This window comes from Ylistrum balloti, unplaced genomic scaffold (assembly GCF_031769215.1).
Source record: "Ylistrum balloti isolate Yb309-2 unplaced genomic scaffold, AGI_CSIRO_Ybal_v1 Utg370386, whole genome shotgun sequence".
Lineage (NCBI taxonomy): Eukaryota > Metazoa > Mollusca > Bivalvia > Pectinida > Pectinidae > Ylistrum > Ylistrum balloti.
Window position 1 is genome coordinate 1,119,815 of NW_026782268.1, and position 20,890 is coordinate 1,140,704.

Here is a 20,890-nt window from a genome sequence, read left to right on the forward strand (position 1 = left end):
ACAAAAGTGATTATGTGACGTCATAATTGAACGGGAAATCATTATGTAGTTTATATTATTCTTAAACAATACTGTTTAGTTTGGGTTTAAAAGTTGTAATAAAATACATTTCCTGAAATGCTTAATTTGATGTGTTGTTTTAAGTTAATCTAATATATTTCACCTAACACCGAGAATTCAACTTTTATGTTTGAATATATATTTAAGCACAAGACATTAGTTTTTGAGTGATTATATAGATGTATTATTATTGACGTAAAGATTGAAAATAATGTTTAATTTCAAGTACAATAGAGTGAACATTATTTCATTCAGAATTACATACACAATGAACAAACGGCTTCCTTTACTTATGTTGTCAGAATTGTACTTAACTCATGTAATTTTACATTTGAAATATGTAATAATGTTCAAATGATATATTGATGTACAACACTACTGTTCCTACTGTACTGGTGTGGAATTGTTCAACCCTGAAGGTTGTTCTGACTCTTAGTCGACAAATGTAAAATGTTTTCATGCCATTTAAATGATAATTTATATAAAGACCAATATTACTGATATTAAACCATTTCTAAATTGATGATAAAAAGATCTTATCTGACTTCACACCACCATAACTTGTGATTTCAGAAAGAAGTCAACCATGACCCAAGTCTTAATACCCAGTATACTATATGTAACTGGTTGTAAAAAACATACATATATCCTTTTAGGCGTTATCATTCATGTGGAGGTAGGGCTGACAAATTGTAAGCATTGCTTAAGATTGCTATAATACGTTTCTTCAAATCCATGTGATTAAATTGTTTTCTTTATTTATTTGTTTTTTTTTTTTCAAAAAAATTGTGTTTATCTTAAAGATGTACCTTAAAATTTCATTATTCCTATAAACCTACTCTCTACATATCAGTGCTTATATTCCTATAAATAGATCCTGCCCTCTTTACATTGTAGGTAATTGATTCTAACCCTATTTCCCTGCTCAGCTCTGTATCGAGTCTAATATTCCAGCAAGTGGTCAACCGATAAATGAGGTCATTTACTGGAGATGAAGTGCCAGGAAATATTGGCCACTGTGGCATATGGCTGCTGTTCATAGTGTTCCATTGACTCTATAAAGTATGGTAATTGACCACTGTTATATGGCTGACATGCGGCTGGCCTGTACCGACTACAGCAGATTCTTGGCTCTCTGGTGCCATCCATACAGAATTATCATGATCAGCAGTTTTGTTGTAGCAGCTGTACTTTGTGTTGCTTATTCAGATCCAGCAACAATGGCAAGCAATTAAATTTATGTAGTTATAGACCGGTTGGGACAGCTAATTCACATTATTTGTTTTTACATCACCATCGATCATAAACATTTTTTGTTGGTGTTATGTAGTCACCAGTTTGAACATTTGATATACTGGTACTGTTACGTGTGATGTTATACCAGTGGCGCCCTCTGTCCGTTTTGTTAGAATAAAAACCCGAGATCAGTTACTTATCTGATAAAAACAGAAAATCAATAAAACAGATAATTTTGGTATCAAGGTTTGTCAGTTTTTTGTTTTGTTTTTTTCAAACTTGAAGGAAATATGAGCATAAATTCCTGATGTGATTAGCTTAATTCAAAGAAAGTAATTTCATGCTATGAAAAGAGATATATCATTCAAAGATTTATGAGTCAGTACAGAAATGCTTGCAGTGCAAAGTGATGAAAGTTGTATTGTACAAGCTGTTGAAGCCAAAAGTATGAGTACTGATAAATGTTCCCGAGGGTAGTGTGTTGTATGTGGATTGTGGGTCCTCTCGTTTTGTAATCTAGGTTGAATTTTTTATCGCAAAATTATGATAAAAAGATGAATAATGAATAGAGGAGAATCAAATTCTAGATGTTTTAGGAGAATTTCTGTGTCATTTATTGATTTGTGGCCTGAACCAAAGGGAAGAGGATAATTATTATGTCAGCTGAGAAGGTTTTAATTTATAATCAGCACAGTATGGGCTCATCTGAGAGGTGCAAAGAGGAAACAGATTGAACTGAAATGTCGGTTTTGTCAAGGTGCAAGATGTAAGAAACATCATCATGTCAATTTGACCCGATTTGAAAAATATGGTTTTATGGAAAACTTAAAAGTCTCAATAATATTCATTCTATCATGGTGTCAAAAATACCAAACTCCGGCATTATATTTGTAGGTCCTCATTTGTAAACCCCAGTGGAAAAATTGATAATAATGTTTACATGCCCATATTGTCAGGCATTGGAGTAGTCAAAAAATGATGATTCGGAGGTTTTAACTAAACTCTCTCAACAGGGGTATTAATTGATCTCTCAGTTATAGAAGCAGAAAAAATTGGGTCGGTCAATATTTCTGAATCTTAAGAAATTTTTTTTTTTACCCCCCTGGGTTTTTGCCTCTGTGTTTGCTTTATGTTGCTGTGGTTTCCTTCATGTAGCAGACCTGCCATATGAGCTTAATATTAGATTGAATGGGAGCTTGTCAAGATATAATGATAAGAGATGGCTATTGTAACTGGATGTGTTTCTGTTATTTTAAATCTGTGATAATATTTAGTGGCCCTATTGTTTCATTTTATGTGTCATTGTGGATAGAGAATTAATCAGAATAGGATTGCTTTCATCAACAATTGAATTTGTAATACTGTAAAATTTGAAGTATCATCGTAGGGACATAACGAGTATTGGTAACTCATTATACATGAACTCCACAGTATCTTGGTTTTACAGGAAAAGAGACCATTTTGAGTTTTATTTACAAGGCAGGAGGTTTTTTAAAGGAGTGAAATTTTTACTGTATTTGCTAAAGAGTTTAGAAGTTGAGTTTAATTACAAAATTTTGTATTAATTATTCAATCTTTTGGTTATTTGTCTGTTCAAAAAGACTTGTATTGATTTATTTGTTTACTTAATCAAGATTATGAGAGATGGGATCAGGTTTTTTCAGTAAAAGCTGTGGATATGGAATTATTTCTCCTGTATGAGTCATTGGTTTATACAAACATGGAAAAATTTTTGCTTTTGCTATGAATAAGCTAATGGTAAACCAATAGTCCTCATGGGTCTAACATACATATTAGCTGACATACTGATATATGTGTGATGTCACTTCAGGGGCCGTAGGCTGGCTGTATCAAACCTGTAATGTATGATAGCTTTTAAGGGGGTATACAGGCTGCGTGTCTTACGTGTTATTGGCTGACAGGCAAATAGTCTCATCTGACAGGCTGTATGTAGCCTGACGTTGGCATAAGACAATCATGTTACATCTCTTAGTATGTAGTTTGTGCCAGGTCTCAGACCATTAGCTGTAGGCTGAAGGTCATATCTTATATAGGCTGTTGCCTGTATTGGCCTGGGCCTCATGATCACATCTTGGGCTATAGGCTTACATTTATTCATAATATCTCTTAGGTTTAAACATGTGGCATGTCATTGACTGTAGGCTCATGTCACAGACTATAGGGTTCATACCATAATTATGTTGAATGCTGTGTTATGATCATGCCTCATACCTAAAAATCTGTAGGCCCTTTTACTGAAATCATCTCAACATGCATTAGATGAAATTTCAAAACGCATTAGCTGCTGTGGTTGACTCTATGTAATATAATATACCAGGCTGTTGGAGATCTGGCTAATTCTTAATGTAGGCAGTGTTTGTTTATAACACTTTAATGATGTATGTCTCTGATGAATGACCATAAACACAGAGGTTGACTGCTGCTGTTGCCATTAAGTGGATATACAATATGATAATTGGCAGTGAAGTTTGACTAAATATTAGTGTGGCATATTATTGGCTTTATTGGCTCTTGATTGTTAATATATTTTTTGCAAAAGTCATCAGTAAGCCATTGACATATTAGAAGGGAAGATGCTGAATGGTGTTTAAAGTTTTTTGCTTTCCTTGTAAAAACTTCCGTGCAATATTGTTTTACTTGAGCAAAATGAAATTCACTAAAATTGTTTACTTACAGACTGGGTCTGGGAAGACGTACACCATGGGGACAGGTTTTGATGTTGATCAGAGCGAGGAGGAGGAGGGAATTGTGCCTCGAGCGGTCAGTCATCTTTTTCGAGGAATACAGGAACGTCAGCAAAAAGCCAAAGAACGCAATGAACCCCAGCCTGACTTCAAAGTCACTGCCCAGTTTATAGAGGTGTGTATGTTGTGTGCTTCAATTTATCAAGTTAATAGTATTTGGAATCCAGTCTGTTGAATAGAGTTCTTGAACATTTTGGTTCTATTCCGGCAGCCCAGCACTTTTTTTCTGAAGAGAAATTTATATTATCATGACTTAATGAATTTGTCTGTTTTGCTATATAATTAGTATTACTCTTTACCAGAACATTTTCGCCACAGGTTAATTTTTGCCCAAATCTACCATTATACAAAAATTCACTTCATGTTCATTTGGACCGGTAAGGATAACATGAGAGTGTTATATAAGTGTAACAGATGTTTTGCTCCCATATTAAATTCACCCTCCCTGTACATGGATGAAAATGGCTAAAGTTAAACAGGGACAAAACATTTTCTGTATACATCGTCATGATTTACAAATTTGTCATCATGTTGGAACTTAACTGTAACAATGCTTTTATTTTGTGGTCCATTCCCTCACTACAACATTTGTGTGCTGGTGTGCAAAATATTCTTTTGAAATTCCTACTAAAGATATTCATTTCAAATATCAAAGAAACATCTTTGTTTATGAAAAAAAGTCTTTTTCTACTTCTATGGATAGTTTCACAAGCTTGCAACAAAGCTACTTAAATAACTCTCCCAAATGACCTAAATACTTCTCTTCACAATGGTTGACAAAAATATAAACAAACCGCTTTTGAGTTTCAACTCATTTTAAATCAATGTAAATGTGCACGTTGTTTGGGATGATTATCATAGGAAACTACATGTATATCAGATTTTGTCTACATAGGAAAATGTATATTATACGTTTGTACACTTTGTACTTCTGTTAACTGTCGGATGGCTATTGATTTTCCGAGGGTAGAACACAAGTGATCGTTTATATAATGGTACTCCCGGTGGCAATTCTGTTCCGATAGATGTCTTTCCTAAATGGATTTTAAGAGCCAAGAAAGTTCATAGATGATGAAAAAATTTGATTTTCTAACTGGAAGATGAAACTATTAAATAGAAATCTCATGAAAATAAGAGAAAAGAGATGGTGTTTAGATGGTAAGACTTTTATCTTGTGGAATAAAAAAATAAAGAAAAAGGAAAGAAAACGCATCAAGTTCTGATCAAAAGCAAATCTACAGAAAAGTATTGTTGTTCAAGGTTTTATTTATAGCCAAAAAACAAAATAGTTTCATGGCTTTTAGGCCAGGGCCTTTACAACTAGAGGTATAAAAGGAGTGATGACATGTATGAAACAGATCAAAAAGAAAGATTTGTTGCTTGCTGGGATATAGATAGAGAGGGATGAATGATTCTGTTAGGAGGTTAATGCAATATACTTGTACACAGATAAATAGAATTACGTTTTATACTGATATCGTTAAAGCTGCTCGTAGATAACTATCTAATTGTATCACACTGGAGTCTATGTATGTATGTACAAGTGTTTTTAACAATTACATAACTGTATCTTAAACAAATAACAACACAAACCATTGTTTATTTTTTCAAGGCTATCGACTTTCATTAAAGGGTTATGGCAGTAATATTCAGTGAAATATTATTCTTAATATTTTAATTATTTGAACATTCTATCTTCAACGTAATTTATTTTTATTAATTGAACATCAGTGTTCATTAAATATAAATCTAGAACCAACAGGCTTGGGTTTAATAATAACAAACAACACAAATAAATTTCATACATGGGTTTTTTTTTTTAAAAACATGCTTAAAGCAGTAGAATAACTGCTGCTTTCTTCTTCAGTGATATAAATATGTAACTTCATTTATTTCATAACAATTGCAAAACAAGTTATCCAACTTACGATATTGTTAGCCCTGATTGAAGTGTAGGGGTCTTACTGGGAGAGTACCCAGGGAAACCCTGATTGGTCAGGCAGGTGATCCCTTACCTTTTCATATCTGTTACAGGAATCAAACCCTTGGTGAAAGGTTAGTGTATAAGGACTTCCCATTCATCCATCCTCTCCATTGGTAGATTTTTTTTTCATCTCCTGCTATATTTGTTTAATAATTTGTCTTTTCTATTTCAGCTTTATAATGAAGAGATATTTGATCTCCTCGACATCACACGGGATCCCGAGTCTAGAGTAAGTATTGTGGTCATTAAAGGTCACCATATGGGGTCAGCAGAGGGTTAGACAATATGATCATCAGCAATTTTACTAGATCTAGATATCATCTTGGTTACATAGACTTCAGTTATCATTTTTTGATAAAATTGATACCAGACACATACAGTCATGTGTCTTGTTGGTTAAAATGATTTTAAAAAGTATTGGTAAGATTTTCTCAGCCTTGAGTATCTATCTATAGTTGTATAGTTTAAAGAAATGATAAATGATTTATTCCAGGGGAAGAAATCCCACATCAAGATCCATGAAGATGCTACAGGAGGAATTTACGTCGTAGGTGTTACAACACGGCCTGTTGTTTCTCCCAAGGATGTAAGTGATTTAAAACCTCATTAAAAAACTTAATCAAAAAATGCTAGAAATGTTGATCAAATAATTAATGTAAGCCTGCTTTCTAATAATTTTGATGCATATTCATCATCATCAGCAGTAAATTTATAAAATCAATGGTAAAAAAAAAAGTGGAAATTGAATATGATTCACATATGGTAATTTGGGTTAAAAATTCATTATATATTACATTAATTTTGCAAACAATTTTTAAGGCTTTTCCCTGCAGTTACTATGATGCCTCTTTCCATCTTATTTTGAGAAATATCTGCTGATAGACAAATGTGTGTTTGATTCTAGTTTTATTGATTTATCTACTTTTTTCAGACTATGCAATGTTTAGAAAATGGCGCTTTATCTCGATCCACTGCCAGTACAAATATGAATGCACAGTCCTCAAGGTCACACGCCATTTTTACCATCACCATCAAACAACACCGCGTTGTCAAGGATGAGGTGTGTTGGGTTTGACTGCAATATTTTATCAGTAGAACATTAAACAGTATCGTGAATCACTTAAGGCTGTATGCTAGGTTATTTGAATTATGTTAGCATTTCGAGAAAGATTTCCCTGCTGAAGAATCTTGTGAAATACAGTATATCTGAATATTTTTGTGTTGCACAATATCTTGAAAATCAAATTTCATTCTTCGCTGGTAAATTTTTTTATTATTTTCTTAGTATATTTGAAGAAAATATTAAAATTTATATTTTAATGTTTGGAATTAAGTTGTATATGCAGTTGAATTTATGGTAACATTAACTGCTTTGTATTCCAAGTGTCTGGATGAGGATGGTAAAGAGGTGGATTCCACACAAGACCTGAATGAATTCGAGACGTTGACAGCCAAGTTCCATTTTGTAGACTTGGCAGGTTCAGAGAGGCTGAAAAGGACAGGAGCTACAGGCGATCGTGCCAAAGAAGGAATCTCAATCAACTGTGGTTTGGTATGTCAGCTGGTACAGAATAGGCCTGTTGGGACTGACATTGTTTTACTGTTAAACCATTATCTGGCTGTAATTTTGTAATTTGCAACTTTGATCAGGATCAGACATTTGCAAAATGGAAAGATGACAATTTCAAATTTCAAAAAGATGAAAAATCTGCATTAAAGATTTAAGATTTGAATGCTTACTGTTCACTTTTAAAACTGTTTTACCTGATAGTGTTTGATAAAATGTCCTAGCTGTAGCTTCCTAGGAAGCTGTTGTTGTGTCAAGGGAAGTAACTCTTCTTCATAAAAAATCCAGAGATCTTGTGTATCTACAGTCAGTGTAAATATGTAAAGATTTATTAAAAGGATCTTATATTTGCACAGAAAACACTTCAGTCATATATGAAGCTTGTTGTCTCTGAGATTTAATGAAGTTTCTTTTATATTATATATGGCTATTGTTCTACAACTATAAAATGCATATAAAGATCCAGGGTTATATCACAAACAAATAAATAAACATTAATGTTTACAGCAAGCCATTATCTGCTTTTCAGATTAGATGCAAATAATGATAACATTTTGAGAGGATTACCGTCAGCCTTATGGCTAAGTTATCACAGGAAATATTATTTGTTGTTCCTGAAGATGCATTGAAAGTGTGTTTGCCTCTTCACTTAATGTTTAAATCACAAGTATTAGAAAACAAACTCTTGTATAAACATTTTTTTTTAACTGATTTTGACAAAAATTCACAAAATTACCAAGAATTGAAACACTGATTGTGTACCCTGGGTAGTCATGGTGATGTAGAAGAATTTGTTTACATTCTTTGCTTTTCTCTGTAAACATTTTTTCGATGGATTGTTTTGTGAATGAGGGCACTGATATTATATGTAATGTCTTGATACTTAATAATCATTACAATATTTATGTTTTTTTTTTTTTTTTTACTTTTTACCTGGAAACATATAAGGAAGTAATAGTCATCACAGGTGGAAATACAGTTGTATCCAAATCTTAATGTTACTGAGATCTACTACTTAGTATGTGGTTACATTTCTCTGTAAACTGATGTTACATGTTCTTCTTGCAGCTTGCCCTTGGAAATGTGATATCAGCTTTAGGAGATAAAACTAAAAAAGGATCTCATGTCCCTTACAGGGACTCTAAACTAACACGATTACTACAGGATTCCTTAGGTGGAAATAGGTTTGTACCTACAAATGGGTCACTCTGATCAACTATACTCATTGTTTCTGTGGGCAGAAATTAATTCATTTTCAAATTAATTCCAATTCTTTGGGATTTCCCAGATGGTCAAAAAGTTGTTTTTTTGGGAGGGTAATGGGGGGTGGGGGTTCTGGATGTAAATATAGGAGGTCTCATGCTCAATTTTGATGTTTTGTTTCATTTTAGTGTTACATCACAAAGCAGATATTCTGTTTAATTGGAGTTGATAGTTTATATCAATAAACTTAATTGAAATTGGGATAGAAAAGAAAAACAACCAATCAAAATTTCAGTACTAATGGATTAAATTTGAATTTTTGAAAATAAAGAAATCAAGAAACATTATTAAAGATTTCAGATAAAAGAACATTCTGTGATTAAGTAGATCTTACCTACATTATGTTTTTTGTTTCTCTTTTTCAGCCGGACGTTAATGATTGCTTGTATATCTCCGTCTGATCGTGACTTTATAGAGACACTTAATTCACTTAAATATGCCAATAGGGCACGTAATATAAAGAACAAAGTGATAGCTAACCAAGACAAGGCTAGTAAACAGCTAGCTGCTCTACGCTCTGAGATCACCCTTCTACAGCAGGAACTCATGGATTATAAAACGGTGAGTGACACTGAGTGTCAGAATTACCGAAAGAAATAAAGAGTTATTGAACTTTGTTGGAAACTTGTAGAAGGAAATGTGGACACAGAGGTTTCACCACATTGGAAAATAAAAAATGAGTTGCAGCCTTGGAGGATATAGAATAACAAAGTGGTATACAATAGGCCTGAGGTTTTTGAGGAAGCAAAATGAACCTTTCGGGGATAAAAAAAAGCAAGGGCAACAGGGTATTTAAAGGATCTGGGGCCTTTAGGGATGCATTATTAATTATGAAGGACGTTGCACAATTTAGGAGTTTACAGATATTGTCTAGTCTTACAAATACATAACTATTTTCTTAGTTGGATTTAATTTGCATGAATTTGATCCAGTGATTTAAAAACACTTGTGTTACATCAAGAAGGCCTTGAAAAGTGTTGATAAACATTTATGTATTTATATCTATGGAATTTGTATTTTTGATGTTATATTTTACAGGGTAAACGAACAGTTGATGCTGATGGTGTGGAAAGTGTAAATGATATGTTCCACGAAAATACCATGTTACAACACGAAAATGAGAAGTTAATGCTACGAATAAAAGCCTTGAATGAAGCTAATGAAACACTTAAAGAGAGAAACACTCAACTCTTGAGGGAGAGGGAGACCCTTGGTATCCTCAATATTGCAGGTAAGGTCTTTGATGTTTTGGTGAACTTACAGGTTTCATTTACCTGTCAGATCAATCCCCTAGTTCATTGGTCCCTGACAGGTACAGAGGAGAGTACAGATTTTCAGTCATTAATAATCAGTCTGTTTGTCACTTAATCAATGTATGTCTTGTACAATGTAATTGCTGTATTTTGTACGTTAGTATCTGTAAGATTCCTTAAGTACTGAAATGTAGATTCCTGTAAAATGTGCTTAATGTTGTATACTTTAATTGGATAATGTTCAAGAAAAGTCAGAGTTATGGCCCTTTATTACTTTCCGGTAAAAAAATTTCTCTGAAAATTAAAAGTCTGTATTGCAAAGAATATTTCATGTTCAGTACAGCAGATAAAATACTTGACTATTGAAGTAAGCTACAAATTTTGTCTTCACAACTACTTTTATGATACTAGCTGAGAACTGTGTGCTAGTTTATTGATTGAGAAGCAGAATTATCTCCCCTATCTTTCTCACTCTTTCAAACGTTTCCAGATGATTTTTCATTGTATAGTCTAAGATTCACGTAGGGATGTATAAGTAAGGGAAAAAAGACCAGGCACTGATTGCAGGTTGCAGTATTATATTGTCATTATCGTTTCTTTGAAGGAGTTCCATTTTTTGCCATTTCTCAGGATGTTATTGAGTTTGAAAATCTGAGTCTGTTTCAAGGCTTCTGTAGAAAATACAACAATATTGGCCCAAACTTTCGATTAAACTGCAAAAAATGATCTATTGATCTTGTCAGAGATATTCAGTCAGCCTGAATGAATTCAGTCAGTTTTGTGTCTTTGTTTATAACTGTTGTATTTTGTCAGATCTCGATATACAAAGTTAGTTAAAGATTTCAAATTAATATCTGTTTGTCCAATGATTCTTCCTGCAGAGGATGCCAGAGCTGGAGAGGTGCAGAAATTAATAGAAGGTTATTTAAAAGAAACAGAAGAGTTAAGGTAAATACTTTCTTAAGGTGTCAAACACTTTCAAATTCTTTTATCAGATGTGTGTTTCACTTGTGATGTAAGCCAGAGCTTCTTCTGGCTACTACACGGAGACATCAGTCCGTCAAACTCTAAATATTACACTGCATTCTGATTTTATTGTAAAAATTCTTAATAAATTTACAAAATTAAAAAATCCTTAGGTAAAACTGTATTTGTTACCTGGTATTTGCATATTTTTAATGTTATTTCTTTACTCAAATCAGGTGAATATTTGAAAATGTTTGTTGTGGATATTTGATGTGAAATCTCTGACAAAACTAAACTTGGAGTGAATTACTTGTGTGTTTGGTCTGTCATTGATTAAACTCCTGCCTTGGTTCCTGCTTGTACTGAATTGTTTATCTTGTACTTTCGACAGAGGTAAACTAGCTGAGTCCGAAGCTATGTTACACACGATAAAGCGGCGCCAGATGACGTCACGAGTGGCGATGACGCCAATGTCGCCAATGCAACAGCTGAGTAGTAGTATGAACCTCAGTACCAGTATAAATATGGAAACTCCCGATCCTGATAACATGATTACCTCCATACTAGAGGAAGCCAAAAAAGACATCAAACAGCTTCGCAAAACCCGCAGAGTGAAGACAAGGCATAGCCACAGGTAAGCAGGAATATATATATATATATATTTTTTTTTTAAATTGTAACCCTGTTAAATTAAAAAAAATCAATTGTATTCATTGTCTATTAGTTTATGTTGTTTGCTTAAACAGTTTGTTCATGTCTATAATGTGGTTTGTTTAAAGAAAATTTTTATATGCATTTCAAATTCTCCATTTAGTAAATTTTGATGTAGCAAAATGAATTGATTACCTCCCCTTAATTTGTGAATTGTCTCCCCTGTTATGTAGCAGTGACAAGGAAAATATCAGTGAAGATGAAAAGGAACAGAATGATTCTGAGTCTAAAGTAGAGGAGGAGGGAAGTAAAGATGACAAAGAGAAGGAAGAGGGTGAGGAAGAGGAAGGCGAGCAGAATGGAGAGGTAACCATCTCTTTGTCTCAATCATTCATCAGCTTTTAGCTCATCTGGTCTGAAGTGCCAAGTGAGCTGATGCTGTGGTGCGGTGTACATGGTCTTTTGGCTGGTATAATTCGAGGATGAAGCCTGACAAAATTTGTGAAAAGAAATGACATTGTCTTATATTCAAGGTCCCAGGGGTCAAATTTGTTGAACTATTTAAATGACTTCTTCTCATGAACTAAAAGGCCTGGAGGCATGATGTTTGGTGGTATATATAAACTGGGTCAGAGCTGCTAGCCCAGTGGGCCTCTTGTTTGGAGGATCAAGCTAAAATTGCTTTCATATCAGGCTCCAATTGATGTTGGTAATCTTAATGCTTCTTCAGAGCTATACCAGGTATATTCAATACCATTCACATTTTGAGGAATTAGCACAAAAAACTCTAATAATTCTGGCTTTGGTTCTTGCAAGTGAAGTAGAAAAAAATTTAAAACGTAGAATCAGGTGAGTTTTGCTAGAAATGATGAATTTGTAGCCAATTGCATAAAGGAAAATTTCAGAAATCAATGAGTGTTCTCTTTGTTCCTGGTATACCCTAATTCATTTGGTCCTTGGTTTACACTGTCTCTGCACAAAGCAGTGAAAAGTCCGTTATTTTGTGTATTCTGACTTTGTATGTTGACCTACAGGTTTTAGAAGAGGATGATCTGGAGGAGGAGTTAGAGGACCTTGTCAACTCATCAGAGGAAGAAGATGAAGATGAGTCGGAGGACGAGGATAAAGGTACTTAGTGTATATTAGCACTACGTTTAACAGGTGTCAGTGTAAAGTTACTATAAACTGAAAGTGAAAATACATTTTAACTAAACAAAAATCTATCATGTTTTTTTATTAAACTCTGTATATGTCACATGAAGTTTGATCTGCATGACATTGATGACATTCATATCTGTTTCTTACAATTAAATGTCATGAAAATGTCGTGTTGTATAGGTAAGACTATAGACCATTTAGTGTTGTTGATTCTTGTAAGACCAATTTGAAATTCAATGACTCAAGTGAGTTCACTTAAGCGAGACAAATTTTGATGAGAGTGTCATTAACATTGGACTGGTACAATTTTAATCATGAGACTGATACAATATCAACAATTGACTATTGTTATAATAGCATGAGAAGGCACAATATTAACAGTGTAACAATATTAACAGTGTAACAATATTAACAGTGTAACAATATTAACAGTGTAACAATATTAACAGTGTAACCATATTAACAGTGTGACAATATTAACAGTGTGACAATATTAACAGCGTAACAATATTAACAGCGTAACAATATTAACAGTGTAGCAATATTAACAGTGTAACAATATTAGCATTCCACCAATGTAATATTAATCTGGTGTAATATTAAAACATGACAGTAATATTAACTCCACAGTAGTGTAATATTGAGATATGATATAAACTTCACACTGGTGTAATATTGAGACAGTATAATATTAACTTCACACTGGTGTAATATTGAGACAGTATAATATTAACTTCACACTGGTGTAATATTGAGACGATGTAAAAATGATTTCACACTGGTGTAATATTAAGACAGTATAATATTAACTTCACACTGGTGTAATATTGAGACAGTATAATAGTAACTTCACACTGGTGTAATATTGAGACAGTATAATATTAACTTCACACTGGTGTAATATTGGGACAGTATAATAGTAACTTCACACTGGTGTAATATTGGGACAGTATAATAGTAACTTCACACTGGTGTAATATTGAGACAGTATAATATTAACTTCACAGTAGTATAATATTAACTTCACACTGGTGTGTAATTTCACACTGGTGTAATATTAAGACAGTATAATATTAACTTCACACTGGTGTAATATTGAGACAGTATAATAGTAACTTCACACTGGTGTAATATTGAGACAGTATAATAGTAACTTCACACTGGTGTAATATTGAGACAGTATAATAGTAACTTCACACTGGTGTAATATTGAGACAGTATAATAGTAACTTCACACTGGTGTAATATTGAGACAGTATAATATTAACTTCACACTGGTGTAATATTGAGACAGTATAATATTAACTTTACACTGGTGTAATATTGAGAGAGTATAATAGTAACTTCACACTGGTGTAATATTGAGACAGTATAATAGTAACTTCACACTGGTGTAATATTGAGAGAGTATAATAGTAACTTCACACTGGTGTAATATTGGGATAGTATAATAGTAACTTCACACTGGTTAGTAATCACATGGTGTAATAGAGAGTATAATAGTAACTTCACACTGGTGTAATATTGAGAGAGTATAATATTAGTATAATATTAACTTCACACATATTGACAGTATAATAGTAACTTCACACTGGTGTAATATTGAGACAGTATAATAGTAACTTCACACTGGTGTAATATTGGGACAGTATAATAGTAACTTCACACTGGTGTAATATTGGGACAGTATAATAGTAACTTCACACTGGTGTAATATTGAGACAGTATAATATTAACTTCACACTGGTGTAATATTGAGACAGTATAATAGTAATTGAGACGATGTAAAAATAATTTCACACTGATGTAATATTGAGACAGTGTAAAAATGATTTCACACTGGTGTGATATTGAGACAGTGTAATTTGAGCATAAGAGCCCTCCTGTTGTACATTAATCTGTTGTATCTTGTTTGTCTAGTGCAACTGTTCCTGGACTATTGGTTAGAGTGGGCAGGTACAGAGTCACTCCTCGCTCATATACCTCCTAGTCATGGTTGTCTGTTGTCTCATTTTTGTGATTTTGACTTTAAAAAATGTGATTTTTAGTTGGATGTTGTTGATAATTTATCTTTCACCTTAGCAAACATTCTTCTGTTTTCATTACTTTCTTTACCTACGACTCATTATACACATTTCAATCATCATTTAGATACTTAGTAGACTGTCCGTCCAAATTTAAGTAATGTCCTTAATTTTTCTAGCAAACATATGACATCGTCTTCTTTTGTGTAAAATTGTCCATACTATTGTATATTATTGTCATTTCTAATGTAAAACTTTGTGGTAGATTTAGTTCCTTTTTGATTTTAAGACCTTCCTCCTGACGGAGAAAGTTCTGGTAATATTGAGGATGATCTGTATCAATGGAAACTTTAACTCTGACGGTGGATTGATGTACAATTACTCTGATAGGATATAGATATAAATAAAACACTCTTCAATAATAATGTGTTAATAATCGATGGGGAAACAGAAATTTAGAGAGGAAATGAAACCAATTAATTGACGTCAGAGTTCCATGGTTAATCAGTAGAGTTCAGAAATGATCAAAGATATACAAAATGCAGAGGTTTAACAACTAGCAGTACTGAAGGACATTATAAGTGGTATAAACAGAAATTCAAAGATTCTGAAACTTTTTAGAAATGCAAGAAACTGGCCACTCAAACTATTTTTCATTTAATGCATGAAACCAATGATGAATCATTATCTATATGCATTTAGTTATTGATTAGAAAACTTGACCTGAATTCCCGTCACTATTTTAAGGGATTTCTAACTTTCCAGTGATTATGCTGTTAATTGTAAATTAATTATTTTATCATCGTTATTACCAGTCATGGTTTTGTTGCTAATTTTGAGCTTCAGATATTTTAATGCTTAAAATTATCAGTTATCGCAGAAGCTTCTCCATATTTATTGCAGTTAAAAAAAAAAAAAGATGAAAAATAATATATTCTGTGATGTAAAAAAACTCACTGGATAGACATGGTCACCTGATAATTTGTAACTGGTGTTGGCGCACTGGGGAAAATTTGATTACACTATCTTTCATAAGCAACTATGTCTTTATTGTTTTTGTCAGTTGATTAAGACCATGATTAAATTTGAAAGATTTGATCATTATGTAAGACTGCATACAGGTATATTTACAGTTTTGGTTCTGTCAAAAGATTTTGTGATATGAACTTTTTATTATTCAAGTCATTGAATCATTCTTTTGTTTAACTCATGACCAAGTTACTGGTAATAAAAATGTGTAATTTATCATTGATTCAAAACTTTTTGTAAAATAATATAATGTATTCACAAGTTAGTTAACAAACCCAGATATATATGTAGATAGATACAATATCAGAAGTCTTGGATGCACTGGTTACTTTCATGCATGAATTTAAAAAAGATTCTCTGGGTTTGGATTTCAATTTACTTGATACTTTAAAAATGAGTATGAATTTATTTTCATCATTTTCCACTTAATCAGACAAACCTTTTCTCATTTGAATTAAGCTATCAGTATGGCATTTGTAGATTATTTTATACAATAGGCAGTGCTTGAATGCATGTATTGAAAAGAAAAAAAAATATCTTGAGATCGAAAGTAAGATTTTTCTTGTAAGATGTAAGTCAATTTTTTTCAGTAGTATATCATAACTGAGAAATTAAGAGGGGTGAATATTCATCCATACAGAAAATATGATTAGAGGAAGTTGAAAAAAATATGGATGAAAATATAAGAATATATCTATTATAAATACATTTATGTATTATGTATAATGTATATTATATATCATGTATTAAGTATTCTTTGTATTTTGTGTAGTAAAATCAATAACTGATAATCAATAATCAATGCTGAATTAAAAATGATCATATCCTCTACCAAATTTGTCGAACAAATTGAAAACATTTAAGAATTTTGTTTTGTTTTTCAGACTCTGATAATATTCACGAAGATTTAGCAGAATTGACATGTGAGATCTCGATCAAACAGAAGCTTGTTGAGGAGCTTGAACAGAGTCAGCGTCGACTACATTCCATGAAAACCCAGTATGAGGAAAAAGTGATAATGTTACAGAACAAAATAAAGGCTACAGAACAGGAGCGCGACAAAGTCCTGTCTAATATTAGTGAGTAAACTCAGGCTACAGAACAGGAACGTGACAAAGTCCTGTCTAGTATCAGTGAGTAAACTCAGGCTACAGAACAGGAGCGTGATAAAGTCCTGTCTAATATCAGTGAGTAAACTCAGGCTACAGAACAGGAGCGTGACAAAGTCCTGTCTAGTATCAGTGAGTTAACATTGCTTGTAAGATGTAGAATATTATCAGTTAAGTCCTGTGTCTGTAGAAGTCTAGTCATTGTAGAAGGGACAACCATGTCCTGTGTCTGTAGATTTGGTCATGAAGTCCAGTACATGTAAGGTGGTCAGCCAAGTCCTGTGTCTGATGAATTGGCCGCGTACTCCAGTACATGTAGGGTGGTCAGCCAAGTCCTGATCCTGCAGAACTGACCACATAGTCCAGTAAAAGTAGGGTGGTCAGCCGAGTCCTTTTTCTGGTGAATTGGCCACCAAAACCCGCAAATGTAGAATGGTCAATCTAGTCCTATACCTAGTTGTAGGCTGGTCAGCCACGTCCATTATCAGTTATAACCAAATCTACTATTTTGTATGTGATTAGAATGATTGAATTTGAAACGATTTTCATTTGGTTCTATAGATGATGATTTTACACCTGTTGTTGACAGAGTTATCTTATCTTGTAGATCAAGTTTCGACAAGCAACCAAGATCAAGTGAAGAAAGTCAAGATGGAGTTTGAGAAAAAGCTCTCTGTACTCCAGACAGACCTGAAGAAGATGCAAGCAGCCAAAAAAGACCACGCCAAACTTGTCAAAAACCAGTCACATTACGAAAAACAATTAAAAACACTCCAACATGAACTTGGAGAAATGAAAAAGACTAAGGTGTGCATTTAATAGAGTTGCTAGCTGAGTTCATATGTACTATAAAATCATGAATTTTATTGGAGCAAAAAGTTTGTGGTTATCGTAACTTAAACAAGAAATTTACTATTTTGAAATGTTTCTCATATATCAAAGTATTGAGTTGTCTGCCCTTACCTAATGTTGTTTCCCCTGTGTAGGTACGTCTGATGAAGCAAGTGAAGGAAGAAGCTGGGAAGTCTCGACAATCTGAACTGCGAAGGAACAAAGAAGTGACACAGTTGCGGAAGGAACAGCTTAAAAAGGAGAACATTATTCGAACTCTAGAGAAAACGAACAAACATCGGGAGGTTGTACTAAAGAGGAAACAAGAGGAGGTAACCCATTTATATATACACATATATTTGTTTTGGGTTTGTAATGGACAAAAAGGGTTTTAAAAAAATACATTAAATTAGAAATAAATGAAATGAGCAGAAACTTGCTTTAAAAGTTTTGAAAAATCATCAAAGCTGCAAAAGATGATAAGAATGAATTCAGAAACTTCGAAATTTTTATGTTGAATTTGGTGTGGTTTGTAGACTAATGTAGATGATTTAATGCTATGTCTGTGTTTATTTTGTTGGTTATGGATTTTATAAATTAATCTAAAGGTTTGCTTGTTTTTTAGCCTAAATCTGTTACTTTTGGTTTGGTTTTAATTGGTACAACTTGTTTGCGTATAACCTTAATTATCCAGTAATAAGCCCATGCCTAATAACAAGCCCATCCTCGGACTGTAAGTTGGATAGAATGTGTTGACAACATGGGCTTATATTAGGACAATTACCATGTTAAGACACATTCACATAAAACTTTTTGAAAGGAATCGCAGTTGGAAGGTCATATATGGAGATTTTAATTGTTTGGTTTGGTATTCTAAAATTTGTAGCTTCAAGAGGTAAGTCTGCAGTGTGACGTTCTTAAAACTTTGTGTACACACCAAGACGTCTGTATGTAATATAGGTCATTAGAGGGAGTGGAATTATCATACTGTGTGTACACACCAATGTCTGTATGTAATATAGGTCATTATAGGGAGTGGAATTATCATACTGTGTGTACACACCAAGACGTCTGTATGTAATAGAGGTCATTATAGGGAGTGGAATTATCATACTGTGTGTACACACCAAGACGTCTGTATGTAATAAAGGTCATTATAGGGAGTGGAATTATCATACTTTTTATATGTAATTATTATGGAATTTCGTTATGCTAATCAACCCTGCGTTGTATACATTTGCAAGGAATATCAGTGATCTCATTATTAACACTTAACACATTTAGGAGATTTCAAATTATTTCTAGAATTTATATATTTTATTTACATACTTTAAGTTTGTTTGCTTTTCTTTCAAAATTGTTCCACAGTATCAAACTTTATGTGAAAATCTGAGGCTGTATCTAGATAATTTACATACAACTAACACAAATTAATAGTTTACCTGTTTATTACACATAAAAGAAAGCATATGCATGGAACATAAAGAAAAACCTTGCTAATCATCTAATACTTTGGTACATCGGGGGCTACTTACTCAAACCAAAAGCTAAATAATCTGACCTTAAGCTTGTAAGCTAGCTTTCTAAACAACTCAGGAGAGACATGACTCAAGAGTGATTCAAAATGGTACAAAATGAATACAACACATATAATATACAAATAATTATATAAACATGAAGAGAAGTATTATTTACAGATGTAAACTTTTATTAAACATTATCTACCATGGTGACCCGGTTATATTACCAGGTATAATTATATGTTATTGTCCAATTGAACTATATATACTTATGTTTGGCACCATGTTGATCTGTAGGCACCTTGTCATAACAGTGTGGATGTTGGAGTGGGGTTTTTTTTTTTTTATTATTATTTTTTTTTTTTTTTCGTTATTAGTTGAGAATTTTCCTGCTCATCATATATCATCTGTTAGTGAAATTAAAAGAAAAAAAAGTTCCTGGCCCATCACATTGCAAAATGTTTAAACAAATTTACCTTATGGAATAATTACATACAAATATATGAAGATTTTGATGGTTTTTCAGGTAAAATAGGAGATTTGATCATATTATTTATACATGAATAAATTTGAACTTATTAATACTATACAGTGTATTTAGTGATTAGAAAAATCTTAAAAGCTTGCATGGATATCATAATTGTGAAGTTATCGTCAAATCCAAAGTACGTTTATGACTTTGTGAAATCCCTGCTGCAAGATAGGAAAATTTTCATGAAATTAACCTTGGCACATTTTTATCTCATCCAAACCTAGAATGATATCTCTTGATGGTCTGTAGAACATGTGGTGTTGATTTGTTTCCTTTTTTAGCAGTTATATGATTGTTATTGTTTGTTTGTTTATTTAGTGTACATAACTGACGTTACTAAATAAATACTGTATTGTTATTATTGTTTGTTTAACAAACAACAGTTTTCCTCACTTTTGAAACATATTCATTTTCATTTCAAACATAAGAACTTTAATGTTGATATATAAATGCTTGTTGATAGTGTTAGCTGTTTTATTGCCAATAGCTACTATCGTATAGATTACTGGCTTGTAATATTGGATAATAAATAAGTAAACAGAGATGTAATTGTAACAGTGATAAAAACATTGAGGAATTAAGAATTTCTATCAATTTAGAAAAATTATATTAGACAAATTTTGTGGTTTTGCAGCATACAAAATATGGTTATGATGTTTGCAAGGTACATAGCTTGGGGTTAATTTCACTTATTATGACAGTACACTTTCCATTTTTGCTGTAACAATTTTATGGTGAAATCTGACTAATCACTTGTATTGAGCTGAGAGAGTAATGCCTACATTTTATCTATTATTTTCTACTGTTTCCAGGTTGAGTCTCTAAGGAAGAAAAATATGCCAAATATGTCATCTAAAACAGCAGGTCGTGTTGGAAAATACGAAAGGCCAGTAACTATACCCATAGGTGAGTATCCAGTAACTATACCCATAGGTGAGTATC

General features: G+C 32.8%; 1 protein-coding gene across 1 annotated transcript in view; it reads left to right on the forward strand.

Annotated features, from left to right (window-relative positions):
- Positions 1 to 20,890, forward strand: part of LOC132554142 (kinesin-like protein KIF21A) — a 115,964-nt gene that overhangs the window by 40,465 nt on the left and 54,609 nt on the right. The window contains exons 4-21 of the mRNA XM_060218444.1: positions 3,994 to 4,176; positions 6,218 to 6,274; positions 6,539 to 6,631; positions 6,977 to 7,105; positions 7,430 to 7,597; positions 8,681 to 8,796; positions 9,241 to 9,436; positions 9,914 to 10,106; positions 11,010 to 11,076; positions 11,486 to 11,728; positions 11,979 to 12,111; positions 12,780 to 12,873; positions 14,824 to 14,859; positions 16,841 to 17,035; positions 17,673 to 17,872; positions 18,052 to 18,228; positions 18,783 to 18,791; positions 20,761 to 20,854. Coding sequence (XP_060074427.1) covers positions 3,994 to 4,176; positions 6,218 to 6,274; positions 6,539 to 6,631; positions 6,977 to 7,105; positions 7,430 to 7,597; positions 8,681 to 8,796; positions 9,241 to 9,436; positions 9,914 to 10,106; positions 11,010 to 11,076; positions 11,486 to 11,728; positions 11,979 to 12,111; positions 12,780 to 12,873; positions 14,824 to 14,859; positions 16,841 to 17,035; positions 17,673 to 17,872; positions 18,052 to 18,228; positions 18,783 to 18,791; positions 20,761 to 20,854 — 2,383 coding nt within the window. The remainder of the gene's footprint in view (positions 1 to 3,993; positions 4,177 to 6,217; positions 6,275 to 6,538; positions 6,632 to 6,976; positions 7,106 to 7,429; positions 7,598 to 8,680; positions 8,797 to 9,240; positions 9,437 to 9,913; positions 10,107 to 11,009; positions 11,077 to 11,485; positions 11,729 to 11,978; positions 12,112 to 12,779; positions 12,874 to 14,823; positions 14,860 to 16,840; positions 17,036 to 17,672; positions 17,873 to 18,051; positions 18,229 to 18,782; positions 18,792 to 20,760; positions 20,855 to 20,890) is intronic.